The sequence below is a fragment of the Varroa jacobsoni genome, unplaced genomic scaffold, assembly GCF_002532875.2.
Source record: "Varroa jacobsoni isolate VJ856 unplaced genomic scaffold, vjacob_1.0 contig00534, whole genome shotgun sequence".
Classification (NCBI taxonomy): Eukaryota; Metazoa; Arthropoda; class Arachnida; order Mesostigmata; family Varroidae; genus Varroa; species Varroa jacobsoni.
In genome coordinates this window covers 127,223-144,941 of record NW_019214481.1, presented here as the reverse complement: position 1 = coordinate 144,941, position 17,719 = coordinate 127,223, and the positions used below count along the sequence as shown (strand labels likewise).

The 17,719-nt window shown below is 41.2% G+C and overlaps 1 protein-coding gene across 4 annotated transcripts; it reads right to left on the bottom strand.

Moving 5' to 3' along the window:
• Positions 1-266: 266 nt before the first annotated feature.
• On the bottom strand, positions 267-17,679 carry LOC111271315 (tyrosine-protein phosphatase non-receptor type 9). Of its 4 annotated transcripts, none has more exons than XM_086972870.1 (8): positions 17,603-17,679; positions 8,009-8,233; positions 3,786-3,946; positions 3,422-3,584; positions 3,084-3,230; positions 1,518-2,861; positions 1,024-1,303; positions 267-711 (listed from the first exon to the last, which is right to left on the bottom strand). In XM_086972870.1, the coding sequence occupies exons 3-8, from the start codon at positions 3,929-3,931 to the stop codon at positions 473-475; spliced, it is 2,319 nt and encodes a 772-aa protein (XP_086828996.1). In that variant the 5' UTR covers positions 3,932-3,946; positions 8,009-8,233; positions 17,603-17,679; the 3' UTR covers positions 267-472. The 4 variants fall into 4 exon arrangements, with proteins under 4 accessions (XP_086828996.1, XP_022707773.1, XP_022707774.1 ...); XM_022852038.2 differs by lacking the exon at positions 17,603-17,679 and adding an exon at positions 10,179-14,382; XM_022852039.2 differs by lacking the exon at positions 17,603-17,679 and adding an exon at positions 10,179-14,381 and having other exon boundaries at positions 3,111-3,230.
• Between the last annotated feature and the right edge of the window lie 40 nt (positions 17,680-17,719).

The window sequence follows — 17,719 nt, the reverse complement described above, 5'->3', positions numbered from 1 at the left end:
ATAGACATGTTACTTCATGGTTTGTAGTAGTTACTGATAACTCTTCGTTTTTTCTAACCAACTATCTCATTCAATGGATTGTTCTGCTCTGACTGTGCTTACATTCCATCTGTATTAGATAGAATTAGCAATTTTTTGTATCGTTAATTATAGCGTCACCTTCATGTTGAATAAGGAACCTTTTGTTGGGAAGGTCCCTTGCTTCTAACTCTGGAAGATTTGTCTGTGTCTGTTGCTCATTTTGTATGTGCTCGATGTTTGCTGAGTTGTTTTTTGTTGTTACTGTTGGTATCTTTTGCCATATTATAAATATGTATATTGTTATGTTACAGTTGAGTTATATTAGTATTATTATCAAATTTATTATGGCATTATTCTTTCATTAGCGTGACAACTCGGCGATTCCTCCCACTTTCTTGTTATTTTTCTAGTCATAGCTCTAGTCGATTTCATAGTCATCACCACCATTGGTTTAATGTTGTTCGTCGGCGCTCTCGTCAGTCGAGTCATCAAATCCGGACAAATCTACATCCTTGAGGTGTCCATGTATTAGAGCATATTCAAGCAGGGCAAGATGACAAAATACGTACTGGTCAGGCATCTGAATAGAAAAGGCGCGCTGCGCACGAATCGCTTCAACCGTCCCTCGAACGTTGATACGACTCTCCGATTCTAAACGCCGAATACATGTATCCAGAGTAATAAACGTCCCTAAAATAATCATACGTGAATAAAATGTAAAAATGTTCTATGGCATTAATAAACAGCGATTGGCACCACACGTCATTATCAACAAACAAACAAAATAAATCCAACAACGGCAGCTGATTCCAGGAACTTAACGGAAAACTAGACATCAAGCAAAATTTTTCTTTTGGGATACTATAATCATACATCAACCACATCTTGCTACCAATAAATATGGCAATGGGTATGCACATCCAACCATGAAAATAAGGACGCGAGCGCTCAAATATTTTCCGTAGCACAATAGACGCGACAGTTGCGTTTTTATCAACCTACCAGTTCGTCCAATCCCAGCCGAACAGTGCACTACAATTGGCGGTCCCTGTGGAGCCAACGAGCTTGACCATAGAGAGTGATTTTCGAGATCACGAATGGTGTCGCGCTGCTTTTGAAGACACACATCACGAAAAGAGAGCATTGCAAATGCGCTTTCGGGAACTCCATAATCGGGCCACGATAGGAACTGCAAATGCCAGACAGTACGTGTCATTGCCCCAGAGTCGGTGTCATCACCATCCTCGGAAGAGTCCCGCAGCCTTAATTGTAACTCGGATACCTGCAACCATGCCACCGAAAATTGTAGTCGATTTGTCAATGATTTGTAGATGATAATTTTGGATTTAATTTAAAGCAGATTCTTTGATTGATAATGTGCATGATACACGGATACGGGATCTGTATTTTATTAAGCTAGTCTCGTCATGTATCGAAATCCATGGAAGGAGTTCGCTCTGTGTGGGAAGATGACTGATAATATCAGCCAGATTTACCTGATAGTCCCCGGCAGCTTCTACGCCTTGGTTTGCTATGCGGAACTGGCCGTGTTCATGTTCTTCACCTTCGGCAGCTGGCCAATACTGGCCGCACTTCGTTCGCGACCTTTCGACACAACGAGTTGTCATGACTATTACGCCGCACTTTTCTTCCCAAACCATCTTCCAGAAATCACCGAATGTGCGCGGCAGCGGACCCTGCGTAGAAATGAAAGCCCTCGAACCGGCGTATCCGTCGACAAAGTTAGCATTGATATAGTCTGTTGATCCCATCAGTGCGGCTGAGTGAATCATGTCTTCATCAGTTTCCCCAGCTTCACCTTCACCCCCTTGTACGGCAGATTCACGGCAAACCACTGGTAAACGAACGCGCGAATGATCAAGACAGAGAACATCTGTGTAGCGATTCTTGCACTGATTCATCTTGTCGCGTGCTGCTTCAAACGTGCCTGCTGGTGGTCTTGATTTAATTTCAGCGTATTCTCGGCACAGACCTTTGCGACCTTTTTTCTGCAGATTAAGAATGAAGTCTTCCATGGAAAGGTCTCGTGACGGTTCGAGCGCAGGTGGGGTCTGTGCCTGAGCAGATGGTGGCGGAGGAACAATCCCTGCAGGCACATGTTGAACGTGCGGAACGCCACTCACCACCGATGTTGCACAGGTTCCACCGCCAACGCTAACACCATCAGTGCCTACTGGCGGTACAGGCGGCAGGGGTATTTCAGGAGGTGCTCCCATGGGCCAGCATCCACTGGTAGACCCTGTTACTGTAACAGTCGAGTTGGCACTGACGAGTGAGCTGTCATCGCCTTCCTCTTCCGGAGCTTCCTCCCGCTCCGGTGTCACCGTATAGTTCTGGCTGTGCGGCTCAGTTTTCTGATCTGTACCAACTTTAGTCGAATCATCGTTTCCGTTACTCTGTTGTCTATTACTTTCAATAGTTACTACGGATCTACGCAATTCTGCTTGACCATTCTGCATGGTGGGCTGCTGCTGATAGCAGTTTTCTCCACCGGCGATCGGTTTACTTGTGTTTTTACTATTGTGTAGATCTCCGATAGTACTTAACCTGTTACTTCTGACAGCGTTGACGGCTCCTAAGAGTTCGTCGCATGAATCACTGTTGCCAGCTTGTCCTTGTTTGTCCCGTTTACTAGCTAAGCAGTTGTTTTCGTCCATAAACGACGTTGAATCGTTCTTATCTCCTGTTCTCTGATCCGCAGTATCGTCTTCAACAGCATGATCGAGATCGATTAGATCTTGCTTATCTTCCAATTGCAATAGCATTAGTGAACTGCTGAGTTGCCGCAAACGTACAGTTGATAACTGCTGATTGTGAACCTGGTCATCAACAAGAGGGTAACAAGTAATAAGTGACTTCGGGTGATTGTCGGTGATATAAATTATGCTCGATTTCGTTGCCATAAGGATTATGAAGCAGTGTGGTAAGAGCTCAATCCATGGTGATTAGGTAAAATATAATATCGCGCTCGAAAACATGAATTAATAAAAAAAAACGTCAACCATATGTATATTCGAGCAAAGCGTCACACGATCGCGTACCGGCAACAACATGTTGTACTCTTGTACCTTTAGGCAGTGCAATAACCAGGCATGATGATCATGTGGTGGTTGGGTACCGCCCAATTCGAGTGGAAGTGACGACGATGGAATGTGCTGCACGAGCTGAGCTTGACTCACGATCATCACCTACAGTAAAGTTAACGATATCATTAACAGAGGACGTTTATTAAAGTGCGTAAAGTACGTCTTGATGAGCACTTTATGACAACTTAATTTAATTAATTAAAATTTACCATAAACAGTAGTTTATAAACAAACACACAGTTTGGATTTGTGCCTAAAATTGGCACAGCTGGCAGCTTATTTAAGCCACTTACCCGATCCCTGAGCTTCTCACGGACGAAAAGTCTGAGAATTTTAAACGGAGCGCGGAACCAGAGGGGCGCACCCACTATGAGCACCTTCTTCAGCCGCGCCGGGTAAGCCCCCTTGAGCAGCTGCAGAATCTTCTGGCACAATTCATAGTCGAAATGCTCATATCTGTAAACACACAAAATGAATGTAAAACGAAACACCTGTTTATTTATATAGTCGTGTTATTTGTGATCTTTGTCCCAGCATTTCGTAAAGTATATTTTTACATTTTACATATAAACAATAGAAAGTGGATTCTTAGATAAAGATATCACAGGTATTAGTTGATATGTCATCATGTTATTCCTATATGTGTCCACCATGTACCTTGATCCGGCCATGTTGTAGACAAAAACAATGCCATCTCGCTGTGTGAGCGGATTCTCGAGGGCCACGTCGAGCTGGTACACCACACCCGCCAGCGTGGTTCGGTGCGTCGAGCTTGACGGACTGTGCCGACCTGCGGTGAACATGGTGATTGCCGCCCCCTAATTTCACAGCAACAACCGCCCACGCGGCGCCTATCGGTTAGTCGATTATCCGTCAATTGGCAATAATTTAAAATAAGGAAACAAAAAAAATTTAATTCTAGCCGACTAGCAGATGCTTTGCTTGAAAGCGAAAACCTTAATACTTGCAGTTAAGTTGGGTTAATGAAAAAAATACAAGGATTCTAATCTGTGTGTTCTATCTACTTTAATACCTACTCTTCTATACTACTAGAAGTCTTGAAAAACGGGTTTGTTTAATTCAAAACGCCCCCTTAGATGCATAAACTAGGCTGATTTTTTTGGTTCGTTTCAGGTCCCTCATTAGAAGATTTCCGCCGAACATGGAGTTGATTGGACAGTTAGCTTCGCCCGTAGTAGAAAAGTTGGCTTCTTCCATAACGTAACGTTAATTCACTGCGATCACTGCATACGGTTACAGTTCGCCGATGACAACGACGTCGACCAAACTAGGTGTAACGCAAAATTAAGTGTATTCATATTAGAACGAGTCGAAAATATAACTGCGAAAGGACAAGAGGTTAGGTGAGGCATGATAAGTACAACGAGGTAACTGTTGAGGCACACCATAGCTTAAGCTAGGCTTGGTGTAACATAAATGAATCAATTATTTGAATCAATCAACGGCAAAAGGTATGCAGGTAAATGTTTGCCGGTTTGTCCATCTCTCAAATACCTTTAGACTAAGTTCAATAAGTGCAAAAAAATGTTCGCCGATCCCAACACAATACACTTTACAACGGACTCCCTCAACAGTCTCAAGCTCTCCATACCCCTTTCTTCCATCCGAACATCCAGTTCATGCCGAACCTTAATCCCCTGAACCCTGTGGCGGAGTCGGACTGGTTGTTTACCAGTTGTACCCTAAACTTATTTCAACAATAATCGGAGCGGTAGGTTCCCAAACCGCATTGTATGTCCGAGAATTACGCTTTCACGACGCCGGAAGTCCTCTAAAGCGACATCAATTTTACGTACAGTCAAAGCCTGCACTTTCTTCTGCATAGAACTACGTAGCTAGGTAATGATCACTACCACACAATAACTAGCATTTGTAATCGATATACACTTTTTGTTACTCTAGGTAAATGTCAGATCCAATGAATTAATGTACAGCAAAATAGGCGCGAGGCGAAACCCCCGAGTCTTTCTATTCTATCAATCTGTACTACCGAAAACCTAAGTTCACAAGTCTATGCGACCCCAAAAAACCATTCGGAGATCACGGACTTATTTTTGTGGATAGTAAGAGTTTCCTTTTAAGGAGGTCAGCATTGAAGATCGACTCGATTGGGTAAATATTTTTCTTGTAGAGAACAAAGTTTTTTTCCCCATGGAACGTAATATTAACTTAGTATGTCGTAAACCGGCACTACCAGTTTTTCATTTCCTACGTTTGAAAGTACCGCCGCAACATCCCTTAGAAACACCAAAGCGGCTGCTAGCATTGACCTCGCTGACATAACATCAAATATAGAAATTAATTTTTATTAGAATTGTGTTGAACGAACAACTGTGCTTAATGTGTGTTGCACAAACAAATCTTGTTAATATTTGTTGCAGGAAAACCGTGCTTAATCCATGTTGTGGAAGAGGTTACTGGGTTATAGCGAACGAAACTACGAAATATTTGGTCGCTGTTCAGCGTTACCACTATCACAAATCCAGTTAGCCTTTACCTCTACACAAGGAAAATTAAATGTGTTCAGAGGAAAAGTAAGCACGGGCGGAACCCGCGGGTGGCGCTGTTATCTTGTTATCTATGATTATGTACTTAGCCAAAATGTACTTATGGGACTTTAATTAGAGTACTTGGTTCACCTCTTATCTACCCTCTAGAGCATCTTCTAACGGTTTCCAATAATCTCTCCATTAGATTCTTCAATAGGAGCATTTGTCTTTTAATGAGCTGCTTACAAAAGCAGCGCACGAGACACTGCGAATAAATATAGCGTTGAAGGTGCAGATTTCCTCTAGTCGCTGCTCAAATACACGTTGCTGCATTCGTTTAAACTCCCATGTTGCCTCTTATGAGCGTCTGGCAATCGAAGCGAACTGCGTCAGCCTAACTCAGCCAGCTGCTCTTTGGGTGAACTAGTGCATAGATAGATAAATAGATGCAGTCCGTTACACTCCGAACAGCATTGGTAACAACTTGCCACAGGCTATAAGCTTGCGGTTTGAAAAATTACGATTTAGATATACTATGCTTATTACAACGAGGGCCTTCGGCTGGACCAAATAGCCATTAGTACTTAATTCAACCTTATTTGCTTCCGAATATTTGAACCTGTGTACTTAACAATAAAATTCCATAATAGCAGACAGCAGTTGTTGTACCCGAAATAACCCACCTCCGTTTTTTCTTACACTTACTATAGACGAGAAATTCCGTAAGGGCATTTTTCCAAAGATTAGACAGCGTTCCTTCAAATAAATTCGCACACGATGTAAATTGCCTTTGACTATCCACGAAAATCTGGTGTTGAGTATTATAACCTGCCACTAGAGCTAAGTGAAGAAGGTCAGGTATTGAACAACTTAAAACTTTTAGTTTTAAAAACATTAATTTATCAAAAATGGAGAAAAGTAATGTAAGCAACTATCGACCAGTAGCTTAGAGTCCTCTTGAGGGTCTCATATTTGTATAATTATCTACTTTTTAATAGGGGAACAAACTTAAACTAGCTAAACGTTAGAAAGCGGAGCAGACACTCTATCAAAACTACCACATACTTTTTGACTTCTATTTTTTCAAAAGCTTTCAACCACGTAAGCACCGCTATTCCAGTTTTCACACTTTAATATTTATACGCTAACTCTTAATGTGTATATCAAACCCGCAGCTAGCTCAAATTCGGAAAATTTTGTTTTTTTTTTAAAAAGTTTTGCTAGGGATCCCTAACTTTTATATGTTTTTGTTAAACCTCACAAACGATTTACCGGAGGGTCGCGCAAACGAAATCTTATCTGGGTAACTTAAAATTATCCATACCAGTAAGAGCCCTATCTTTTACAATAACTCCTGTCCCTGGTTTGGAACTTCGCATGACTAAACTGGAAAGTAGTCATATTTGGACGTCTTATTATTAACAAGTCAATTCGTAAATTGGCATGCGAAATGCTTATTTTTTTTTAAATTTCTTGATCTCTTAATAATGACAAAACCCTCTTTGAGAAATGGCGTGCAACAGACTGCACAACATGCAAGGGGGTCAACTTGGTCTTTTATCAATAAATGAATACTCAATGCCCCCGATATTTTCAGGTTCAAAAGAGTATAAATAAACAGTACTCTAAATATGTTTTTCAACATTAAACAGTATTAACACCGTCGCCTTTTAATAATATATATGAATTGTAACTATGGTTCTGCCGTAGCTATAATTTGAAAATTAAATATTTTCATCAGTTCCTTCTCATACCGCTCCAATTCGTTCATTGATGCGAATGTTTTTATGAGCATTTAACGTATCTGCACAATGGAAGCGTCCTGCTGAACGCATTGGTCAATAATGGCCACATACATTTGCCCTTATAACAACGACGTTTGCTGCTCAAGATCATCCTGCTCTAAACACTACTGTCGCTCCTCGTGTGTTTAGACGAAGGTAAACAACGTATATTTAACCCATTCCGATTAAAGCTATAGATGCGGGTACTAGAAAACTAAATTTGACAAACCAAGCGATTCTCTAGGGCCTATATATGAATGTTAGCGGTAAAGAGAGAGATATACCGCCACTAGGAGATTTAAAGGCGCCAAAGTCGCTCATTTAATTCGTTTAACAATAAGATAATTCTTAAAGTCTCTCGTCAGATACCAAAGCATGCATAACTTGCATGGTTAAAATCTCATACCTTACACTAAAGCAAAGAAACTTTTACCATGACTGCCAACATGCCCCGCACCGATTAAAGTAGGGGCTTCCTTGTGTAAGGTTACTTCAATCACATTCGAAAGTTGAGGCAAATATTGTTGAGCATCAACGGTTTACCTGCGCTTCTCGGTAAATAGTCACAGACAATAAAGATAAGCACCTGTTGGTCTCTCCATGGTAGAACGGTGAATTTCGCTGTGTCTAGTTCCTCCCTGAGCGGGCTGGAAGTTGGTTGGAACGCGGTAAGACCCTCACGATGCCGTACAGCCTCATGCTGTCGAAGTAATTCGACGGCGCGATCCACGGAGAACTTTCGTGCTGCTAAAAATTTGACGGCTGCTGAACGAGACACAGATGGGCAGCGTGTCTGAAAAGCTAGTACAGCCTGAAGAAAAATAAGCGAATCATATTAGAGCTAAAAATGCCACACTATTGAAACTACAAAATTACTTTAAATAAACTTTAACTAAAAAAAGTATAATTATACTAGACTATATTATACGAGTCGATTAAAATGTACATAACTCGGTAAATATGCATATGATTCACCATCATTAACTTCAAACACTAAACCACTTTGAACACACATTCTAATAAAGATTGCTTCAAGCGAAATACCCGGCCTCTTGATTTAACGGTTAGACACCAAAAAGAGAAAACATTTTATACGATCATATGACGTTTTATATATGTATATCGTCGACATTTGTCAAGCAAAACTAGAATCTTAGAATAACTGTAAAAGGGTACACTCGGCGAAACTAATTTGGCAAGGAACCGCGTCGTAATTGGTATTCACAAATTGAAGTTACAGGGATAAAAATGGGAAGATAAAAGTCAGCTCTACTGAACGATTTTAGAGCAAACCAAAGTGCTCCTACAATGCCGCCTAACGATGGTTCCGGACATAGATTCGGAGCATTTATTTAAAGCAACGTTCCAAGTATAGAAGAAGCTTCTGAGATTAGAAGACACTATAATAAACAATATCCAAGTCGAAGTTAGGGGGTCAACCAGAACAAACTTCAAACACGTTTTTAGGTTTCTCGCTTTCTTATTAAGCAATCGGCTTGTGATATGTTGTACAGTGGCTTTAAGGAGACCGAAAGTGGGTGGTTTATATATATGGTGGGTTATATATAAAATATCCTACTAACCTCAGCTTTCTGAAAGGAAACCGGCGAAATATCTCCTTTGCTTAGAAAAGTTTCAAATAATAAAATAGGCGAGTTGTAGACAAGTCGAGCGAAAGAGCTGGGTAGATATTTCAAGAGACTCAGACCTTTTGAATATTGTCATATTTTGATTGTATTTAGTAACAGACTTGGAAGTGTTCATAGGCATGAATCATTCTGCACAGTGCACGTGCTGCTTACGTTTACGAGCTCATGGCGAACGCATTTTAGTCGAGTGAAACCAACTTTAATGTTAACAATCCATATTAGTGAAAACCTGTTAATGTTTTGAGTAACGGTGGTTTTAGGCTCACAGACAAATCACAAACATAGTGCTAGGTAAAAATATTATTGAGGCTGCCGATTACATAATCGAAATGAATATTGCAACATACGTGTCACTTATTGCAACATACTAACCCCGCTTTTTTACGATTTCTTGGGAAAATAAAATATATGTTGAGGCCTATGGGGTCGGTTCGCCTCTGTAAACGAACGGTGAGCATGATAGTGAAGTCAAATTGGATAAATCTGGTAAATTAGGTTTACCGTGAGGTAGCTGTTAAACTGCATTTGCTATAACATTGTCTACATGTTATACTTATTAAGAAAGTATACCATATAAGCTATAAACATTTAATAAGTTGGCCAAGTTCTACAAATGTCAAAATGTAAACGAAGTAGCGGAAATTATCGGATGAAAAGCGGTGTTGAAGTAACAGATTTACGATAAGACTAATAGATCAATTGTTCATGCTTGTTTTTTACAGATAGCTAGTGAAGAGCTGCACTCATATGGAACGCTATCTGTATGCTAAAATATGTAAACTACACAAAATTGCTCGAATCAAGCTTGAATGCGAGTCAATTGTATATATCTGCTTGCTAAGTTTTTTTTGTTCACACAGCGCGGTTCTGCACTGAAGAGGTACCTCCAAAATACTGTTTCCTTCCAACGTATTCTTAGGGTCGTTGATTGTGCTCCGATACTTTTACGAAGTTCGCAATAAGTGAGTCAATTAACCACACGTTGTACTGAATCAGTCACTAAAAGGTAGATTCTATACATCAAAATGAACATTCATAGAGATATTTTTATTCTACGGCTCTATCATTCTATGCTGCTTTAACCCATGTTTCATATAAACGTCTAACCTCTTCTTCGTGGCTGTTGAGATTCTCGTTCTCCCGTTGCTGAGGCGACTGGTCATTCTCATTTCTATGACGTTGTTGATGTTGATGATGCTGTGTGGGCGATTGTTGTTGTTGCTGCTGCAACAGCACAACTTTTTGCTGCTGTTGTTGATCTGTTTGTCTCTGTGGAGACTGGTTCTCGAGCTCTGGTTGTTGTTGTTGCTGCTGATGTTGCTGCTGCTCATTATAGTCGTCATCACAATCACCAGTTTTTTTGGTGCTACTTTCTCTGCTAGGCTTCATCGTACCGTTAGCTTGATTGTTCTTTGTTGTTAATGCTGCTATTGTTTCTTATTAATATTGTAGTAGTTATTGTAGATGCGTTAATCAGTTGTTACTATTTGGGCAAGTTTTCTTCTACTGGCCTTGTTCACGGTTTAAGTTTAGTACAGCGTGATATCTCCGATCTTACATGCTACAGGAAGTTCGTGCGATACATCAGTGCAGCAGTTACCCAACGAACAGAGGACCAACTGTACGTGCTACTGCTTCCTTCCTCGATAACGTTTGGATATATTATTGTTGTTGTTATTATTATTATTATTATTATAAATATTGGTTATATTGCTGCAGGTCTGCCACCTTGAATGGCAAGTACGATGTTTCTTTTTTTTTTCAGTTCCTATTATTCTTCATTGATTTTTTTCTTCTATAACCGCAAATGTTGTATTCTGCAATATGGATACAACACTTCATAGAATATTTAGTACATGTTTTGTTTGTCTTCACTGATTCGAGTTTATACTATAGTGTATCCACAGCAAACATACCGTTATGTATGTATATTTGTATTTATACACGCACACAGACGATACACGCTCACTTGCTGGACTTCGCATTCATTTGAATCTTCTTAATTCGACTCTGAGTTGTTGGCTGATTTGTCAGCGATGACAGCGGCGAAGCGGTACACGGAAATTTGCTTTCAAAACAGCTCTGCGAAAATAGGTGCATTTATTGTGTTTCCTAAGCCCTACCACAAACTAGACGTTTACGTTATGCAGAATTAATGCGTCTGTAATACAGATCTGTCGTCGCTGTTCGTTTGTTATCAGCCAGTCTCTACAAAGACCTTCTGATGTTTTGACCATTCAGTGGTTGCTTATGTGACGGGCGGTCATTATCCTCAAAGAACTGCCGTTTCCGTCGTAGCCCAATGGCCGATGAATTTTCTTTTGGATTAACGCATTGTTTCCAAATCAATAGTTCTACGGATGCCTGTCGGCCTGGCTTTCTAGATGTCTTAGTTGTCTAGTTAAAGCAGCAGCCGTAAACAGAGAACGACGAACGACAGCAATCCCTTCAAATCTACTCTTGTTGTTGTCAACACGACGGTTTAGCGCGCTCAGTCCCGACGCAGATAATCATCTAATGTTTATATCTGTATGCAGTGGACAAGAGCCATTGTTGTTATCGAAAATGACTAACTTGCCGGAGAGAGGGAAGAGGAGGAAGTCGCTTCCGACGCAATCCTCCTGTTTTCTGTACACTGCCTCATACACAATAAATTATAACCTGTTATTGCTGCTATGGCTGTTTCTTCGTCAACCAACAGATGCTGCTGTACTGTATCAATTATGTTTTGTCATTTCAAACAATGACGTTGCAACAAAGCATCTTGAAGCAGCGGAAGAGTTGTCGCACAAGCAGTTCTTTAGTTTACCGCTGACTGACTGATCAACGAAATCGTCAACTCATTAGCTAGTAGCAACCAATTTGCCTCTAACAGAATATTAGATTCGAGTATAACGGTGATGTTCTTTTTTGCTTTTGCGGCGGCGGCTCCTACTGCTGTAGTAAACAACTGTACCTTTATGGACTCACCCACCTCAGGAGTTTAAACCGTCTCTGAAAGACACATCACCATCACTGCTGTCAGCACGATCGACACGTCCGGCACCTCACGGTGTCGTCACAGTTGAAAGCCTAGCGGCCGTGGTCACTGTCGGTTCACTTCGCTCGGCACTAATCCAGCTTTGCTGCCCTAAGCAACGTTCGGGTTACGGCTGATGCGACTGAAACTGATGCTAATACAATCTGAGTCGCTACTGCTGCTGCTGCTGCTGCGTGACTACTTCTAGTGACGTAGCTGATGCTTGTCTCAATCGTCGAGTTGAAGTTGTTGCGTCTGCACTGCTGGCGCCGCCGCTGCTGCTGCTACAGCTTCCTCTCGAGATCACGGCTGACGCTGATGCCGTTGCAAGCTTCTTTGTTTCTGAACGCGGTGGGGGTTGTTGTTGTTTTGCTTCTGATGCTTGAGCGAAGGTAACGATAATAGTATTAATAATAATATTTCTACTAGAATAACTGCAGAAATTCTGGATTTGTCGTTGATTGGCAATTGAAACGACGACAAGCAATAGCAACTGAGCGTGACAGAGACCACAGTTGACTTGAATAGCGGCAAGATCAGCTGCTGCGTGGGCATCTGCTGGAGTCGTCGTCGTTTATGCTCTGTCGGTTGTTTATTAGTTCCACCAGCGGCAGGAGCAGCAGAAGTAGAAGCGGTTGGTATTGTGGAACTTGGTGATAACAACGTTAATGCTAGTGGCAACAAAAAGGCCGAGGCGGGCTTAGCTATTCCGACCAGCGTTGCTGCTGCCTTTGTTGGCTTTTGCCGCTGCTCGTGTTCGTGATAATTGTTACCGTTGCTATATAGGCAGTCGCTGCAGAACTGGTGGCTATATTTAGGTTCGTCAGAGTAGCCGTGGCCAGGAGTTGTAGTAGCAGCAATAGCAACAATAACGTTCTTACAGCTACCAAGATTTGTGATGCTGTGCGTGTACTCGTTCCAAGTCGTTGTATTAATAATAGTAATAATAGTTGAGATCCTATGCTGCTGCTGATGCTTGTGTTTGTCGTGGCCTTCGTCGTCGTGATTGTTGTTGTCGTTGTAGTCGCGATGGCTGTGACTCAGGGGGCTCGCGCGCCGCTCCATGGCGCGTCCGACCACCCTGCCGGTTTAACCACCACAATCATGCGACCCTCCCACAGAGTCCCCCACTGAACAACGTAGCCTGTTCCTCTCGATGGCGGCAACTTGTGTGTTACCTCGGCCCTCTCAGTTCCGAGGTTACCATTTAAACCACACAAATCACCCCAACACCTCCCTACCGAATGTAGCCCAAAACTGGTGTTATTGCGGCCGGCACCAATCGCATTTGTGCAGGACAAATAACCACGGTCACCGTCACTAAGCACTATTCAATTTAGTCATTTTTTTGCGACTGTCCCTATATTCATTTATGACCTTTAGACGTCGCAACACATCTGATGCACTGTACGTAACCGAGTAGCAGCAGTATAACGAGATTTCTCATTAGCAAGAATCGAATGTATTGTGGTATTCTCTCATTATTGTTTCTGCGACTGCACAGGCAGCACTTGTTCTATGAGCATCATCATCACGACGACCTGCAGCACCGTCGCTCGTCAGTTCACTCTTAGCTGCAACTGTAGATGCAGCTGCCTCCACCATAGGCGAAACTATTTTTCTTCCTGTTTCTTCTAGTCGTAGCTGCTGCAGTATTGGTTCTAGGACGACTACGACGACGAGTCCAGCTCCTTCCACTGACTAAGGAAGGTTTGCTACAGTTGCCTCTGGTGCTGCCGCTGCTGTTCTAACCGCTATTGCCGCTTTGACTGTTATTATTGGTAGTGATGGCACAGGCGGCGGCAAACAAAGTGGTCCCAACGAAACTAGGGACGGCTTTGTATGCTGCTGCGACCCTTGTGGGGCTATCGTTACTTCCTGAAGCAGCAGAAGCGGTTAGAAGGGAGAACGAAACAGACACACGGCTGTCGATCGAAGCAAGCTCGCTGCTCGCTGTTTTCCGGCTGCCTTCCGCTGCCTGATAGACTGACAACCAGAACGTCGTACTCGCAAGCCGTAGCAGGCGCTCCGTCGCCGTCACGGCTGCCTGCTCACCTGGCTCACTCACTCTGTGAGTCCTCCCTTTCCTCTATCGTACCACGCCGCTAAAAGTGCCTCCAGCCACCCATTACAGACGCCGCTATATGAATTCTGCTACAATTGTTACTGCTATTGTTGACGCGGAGGCTGCTGCTACTCGCTGCCGTTGATAATGCGTCCTGCTGCTCTTCTCCTTCTTCCCCTCGTCGGCGCTCTTCCGCCACTGCCGCCGCCGCCGCCACTACGTTTGTGTGACTCCTTGTTATTGACCAATCGGTCTACTTCGAGCAGCAGCGGCAGCACTGGCCATAGCATCTATCGATAATACAATAGGTAGGCACTCCTTTCACTTTCGCAAGGAACGAACGGGTAAATATATTGAAGAGACGGTTCGTGTTTACAGCGTGCGGGCGATTGCCATCTCGAATCGTTTCTTTGTAATGCGGCGCGGGTTCTTCGATCTTCGTAGAGATTTCACGATGAATTAGCAGGCACAAAAGCATGAGGGAACGATATAAAAACGGTTCAGATCAATTAGAGAGGCGCGGAACGAATTTGGAGTCCAAAATCGAACTATCAAAGAAAAAAGATTTCACGGGTGTGCCACACTATCACTAATGATGACATTGCTTTGTTTTGCATACATGACTCAACGCTGTTCCTTCCATTAACGAAAAGTAAACATATAGACATTCATACAAATTGGATATCCAAAAAGTATCGGAGCTATGGTTGATTGCTGTCAGCTGCAAGTGACACTTCTACGATAAAGATGGTAAATTAAAGGTAAATCTTTAACCAAAGTATACACCAAGCGGTTGTCATCACTCGATAATGATAGCGATAGCGTGATGCAGTGTGTACCACGCTCGTACCACAGGTTCTTAGCATAGTTTTTTTACCTTTGAAAGTGGCAATGAGCTCTATATGGCATAGCGTATTAAGCGCAATTTGCCTTCAAGCCCATACTACCTAAAAGGATTAACATTTTGTTGCCAGCTTTGAAATTCCACAGATGTGTTTTTTCTTCCGCTCCTTCTTTATCAATTTTTAGTTTCTGAAACATGTGGCACATTTGTGGTGAGGCTCGTACAACACGTACTCTTTCTCAGCGGTCATTAATAGCTTTGCCACTCGATCCCGAGAACGAATAAGATTTTTCATTACATTTAATTGAAATCGATCTTGAGATTATCTGGACACGCAAATACTTATGAACTTTACTCTTTCTATATATTATAGAATATACATTGAAAGTATCATAACATAATAAATTGTATCAATGGTAACGAAGTGCGGCAGCGTCCTCGAAGGCTACTCACAAAAGATGCGTGAGGTGTTGTGCGGTTCGTACCACACGGGTGCCAATCGCGAGATATTGAGGGGAACATCCAGGATCAATTTTTACCCACGTTTAGGTTTATTCAAGAATGCCATATTCCACATCCGCATTTCTTGATTTGATTTAAATCAACATTCATGGTTACCACTAACCCACTACTATAATTTGTGTTATACGTCGATTTATTCTAGTGCCTGTTTTTATGGCTTAATAAATATCTTAATGGCGAGGACGTTTAAGTGGTGCATGGGAAGAGTAACTGAATGTATAATAAAAGTTGATTAACTATATAAGAATAGTTATGCTCAAGTGTTGACTACAGTAGTAACACGTTTGTGACGAAATTCTGTTCGAAAATATGTTGCTATGAGCTAACAGAGTCATGGATCACCTATTGATAGAGAATATAATTCATGCCGAAGTGTAAAACAACTCAGAATGTATAAAAATTACACTGAATGGCACGTTTTAAGATTGCCTTCACATGATTTCATTCTCTTTTTTTCCGTAACCAAAAAACTTTCTTAAGATAAATATTTATCTTCGCATAAGTAATCACTCCACATAATACATGGAAACGCACTCTATATTTTACTAACATCATATGTAATTAGTAATGAAGCATAGAGATTGAATATACACATACATGCTATCATCTTCTGAGGTTCTCTCCTTTTTCTTTTTTTTATACGGTCAATTATTATAATTACACTATAGAATTTTCCTTGCCATTTTCTTATTACATTATTTTAACTTTTTTATTCCACTTCGCTTTTCTCACACACAGCCCATTCTTCTACACACGAAATTGTTATTTGTTCACCACTATTTTGGATGCACCAAAATCATAGCCTTTCATAATAATACTATTTATATGCCAGATGCTTGTTAAGGCTTAGCTCTATTTAGAGATTTGTTTAGCATATACAGTTCTCTCGGTGCATGCCTCGATTACGTAATCTAATTAGCAGGCAACGGGCGATCTACATCAAAAGGACACACACATCATTGTTATCACATTGAATTAAATTATTATTAATATGTATTGATGCTTCAGCCTATTTATCTCCAAAGGCGCGGTTAGATATGGTTCATAGTGAGGATATTATTTCCAAATAAATATAATGCTTTTTCATTAACATTAACCCAACTGTGGCGGAGATAAGAATCAAATCGTTACGTGCTAATGAATGTTTAAAGGTATTTAGATTGGACTGATTAACTCATACTTTTTCTACGTGCGTGAAGTAATTTTGTCCCAACGTTTGCAGTTAGGTGATTGCATGTGGGAGCAAATTTCTCGAAAACCGCATTATTTAGCGGTTTTGGCTGCCGGAGGTAACTATGCACAAATGAAATACTAATTTTTGCCCAGGTTTTCATGCAGTAAAATTATAGAAATGATCTGTTTTGTTTAGGGTAACAAATTAAGGATTCTCTCCATTATGGACAAGACAACTTTGAAATCGAGATGATCCTTAGAGTGTTACCTCATATATGAAAAAGCAGGGTCATGTAAATTATATAAGTTTTACAAATAATTTTGTTTAGGTGTGCTGCCAAGTTCTAGTAAAAAAAATAATGAGAACTTTCTTCTCCTTCCTACAGCTTATTGTTCACAAGCTTTTAAAATCCGCGTAGCACCGTAAGCTAAATAGAGTCGCAAACGGGCAGTTGTCCATTAACGAACATACAGGCGTTTTAAAGTTCTAGTCTTGCAAAAAAGGGACAACATAACCCATTTATGTTTTAACCCATTTACGTGACTTTACCACCGCAGTAAATCAAAAGTCATATTCGCTGTAAAGATCGTTGATACTACACAGCGTATATTTGGCGTTCGTTTCATATAGAACGAACTTTTTTCTATTCGGTTATTGAACTTAACGCTCACTGTGTGATAGATAGAGGATTAAATTTATAGAATACTACTTTGATTCTATTTGGTGAAGCTCTTACAAGTAGCGTAATATATAGTTGAAAGTTTTATTTAAATTATCTAACTAAGGAGATGGTCTCAAACAAGTCACTTTTTGGGAAAGTAAGATCCTGTCGCATTGAACACAAGTGATTCCATAGATATTGTACTTTTCGATAGAATTGTGTGAAACGGTTTAAAGCTACACACACCGATACATTGTTTCCTGTAGCTGTTTTTGTCTGAGCAAACAGCCAACCCGACCAGACCGAGTAACGATCCGTAGAATTTTCCTGATGAGTCCTCTTAATGGGTAATGAGTCATAGTG

What these genes read in the sequence shown, in the direction of transcription:
- LOC111271315 (XM_022852038.2), bottom strand. Translation starts at nt 10,460, where the DNA reads ATGAAGCCTAGCAGAGAAAGTAGCACCAAAAAAACTGGTGATTGTGAT. An exon ending in AGTACAACATGTTGTTGCCG is followed by an intron (nt 2,862 to 3,083) that starts GTACGCGATCGT and finishes GTTGATGACCAG; the next exon opens with GTTCACAATCAGCAGTTATC. An exon ending in AAGCTGCCGGGGACTATCAG is followed by an intron (nt 1,304 to 1,517) that starts GTAAATCTGGCT and finishes GCATGGTTGCAG; the next exon opens with GTATCCGAGTTACAATTAAG.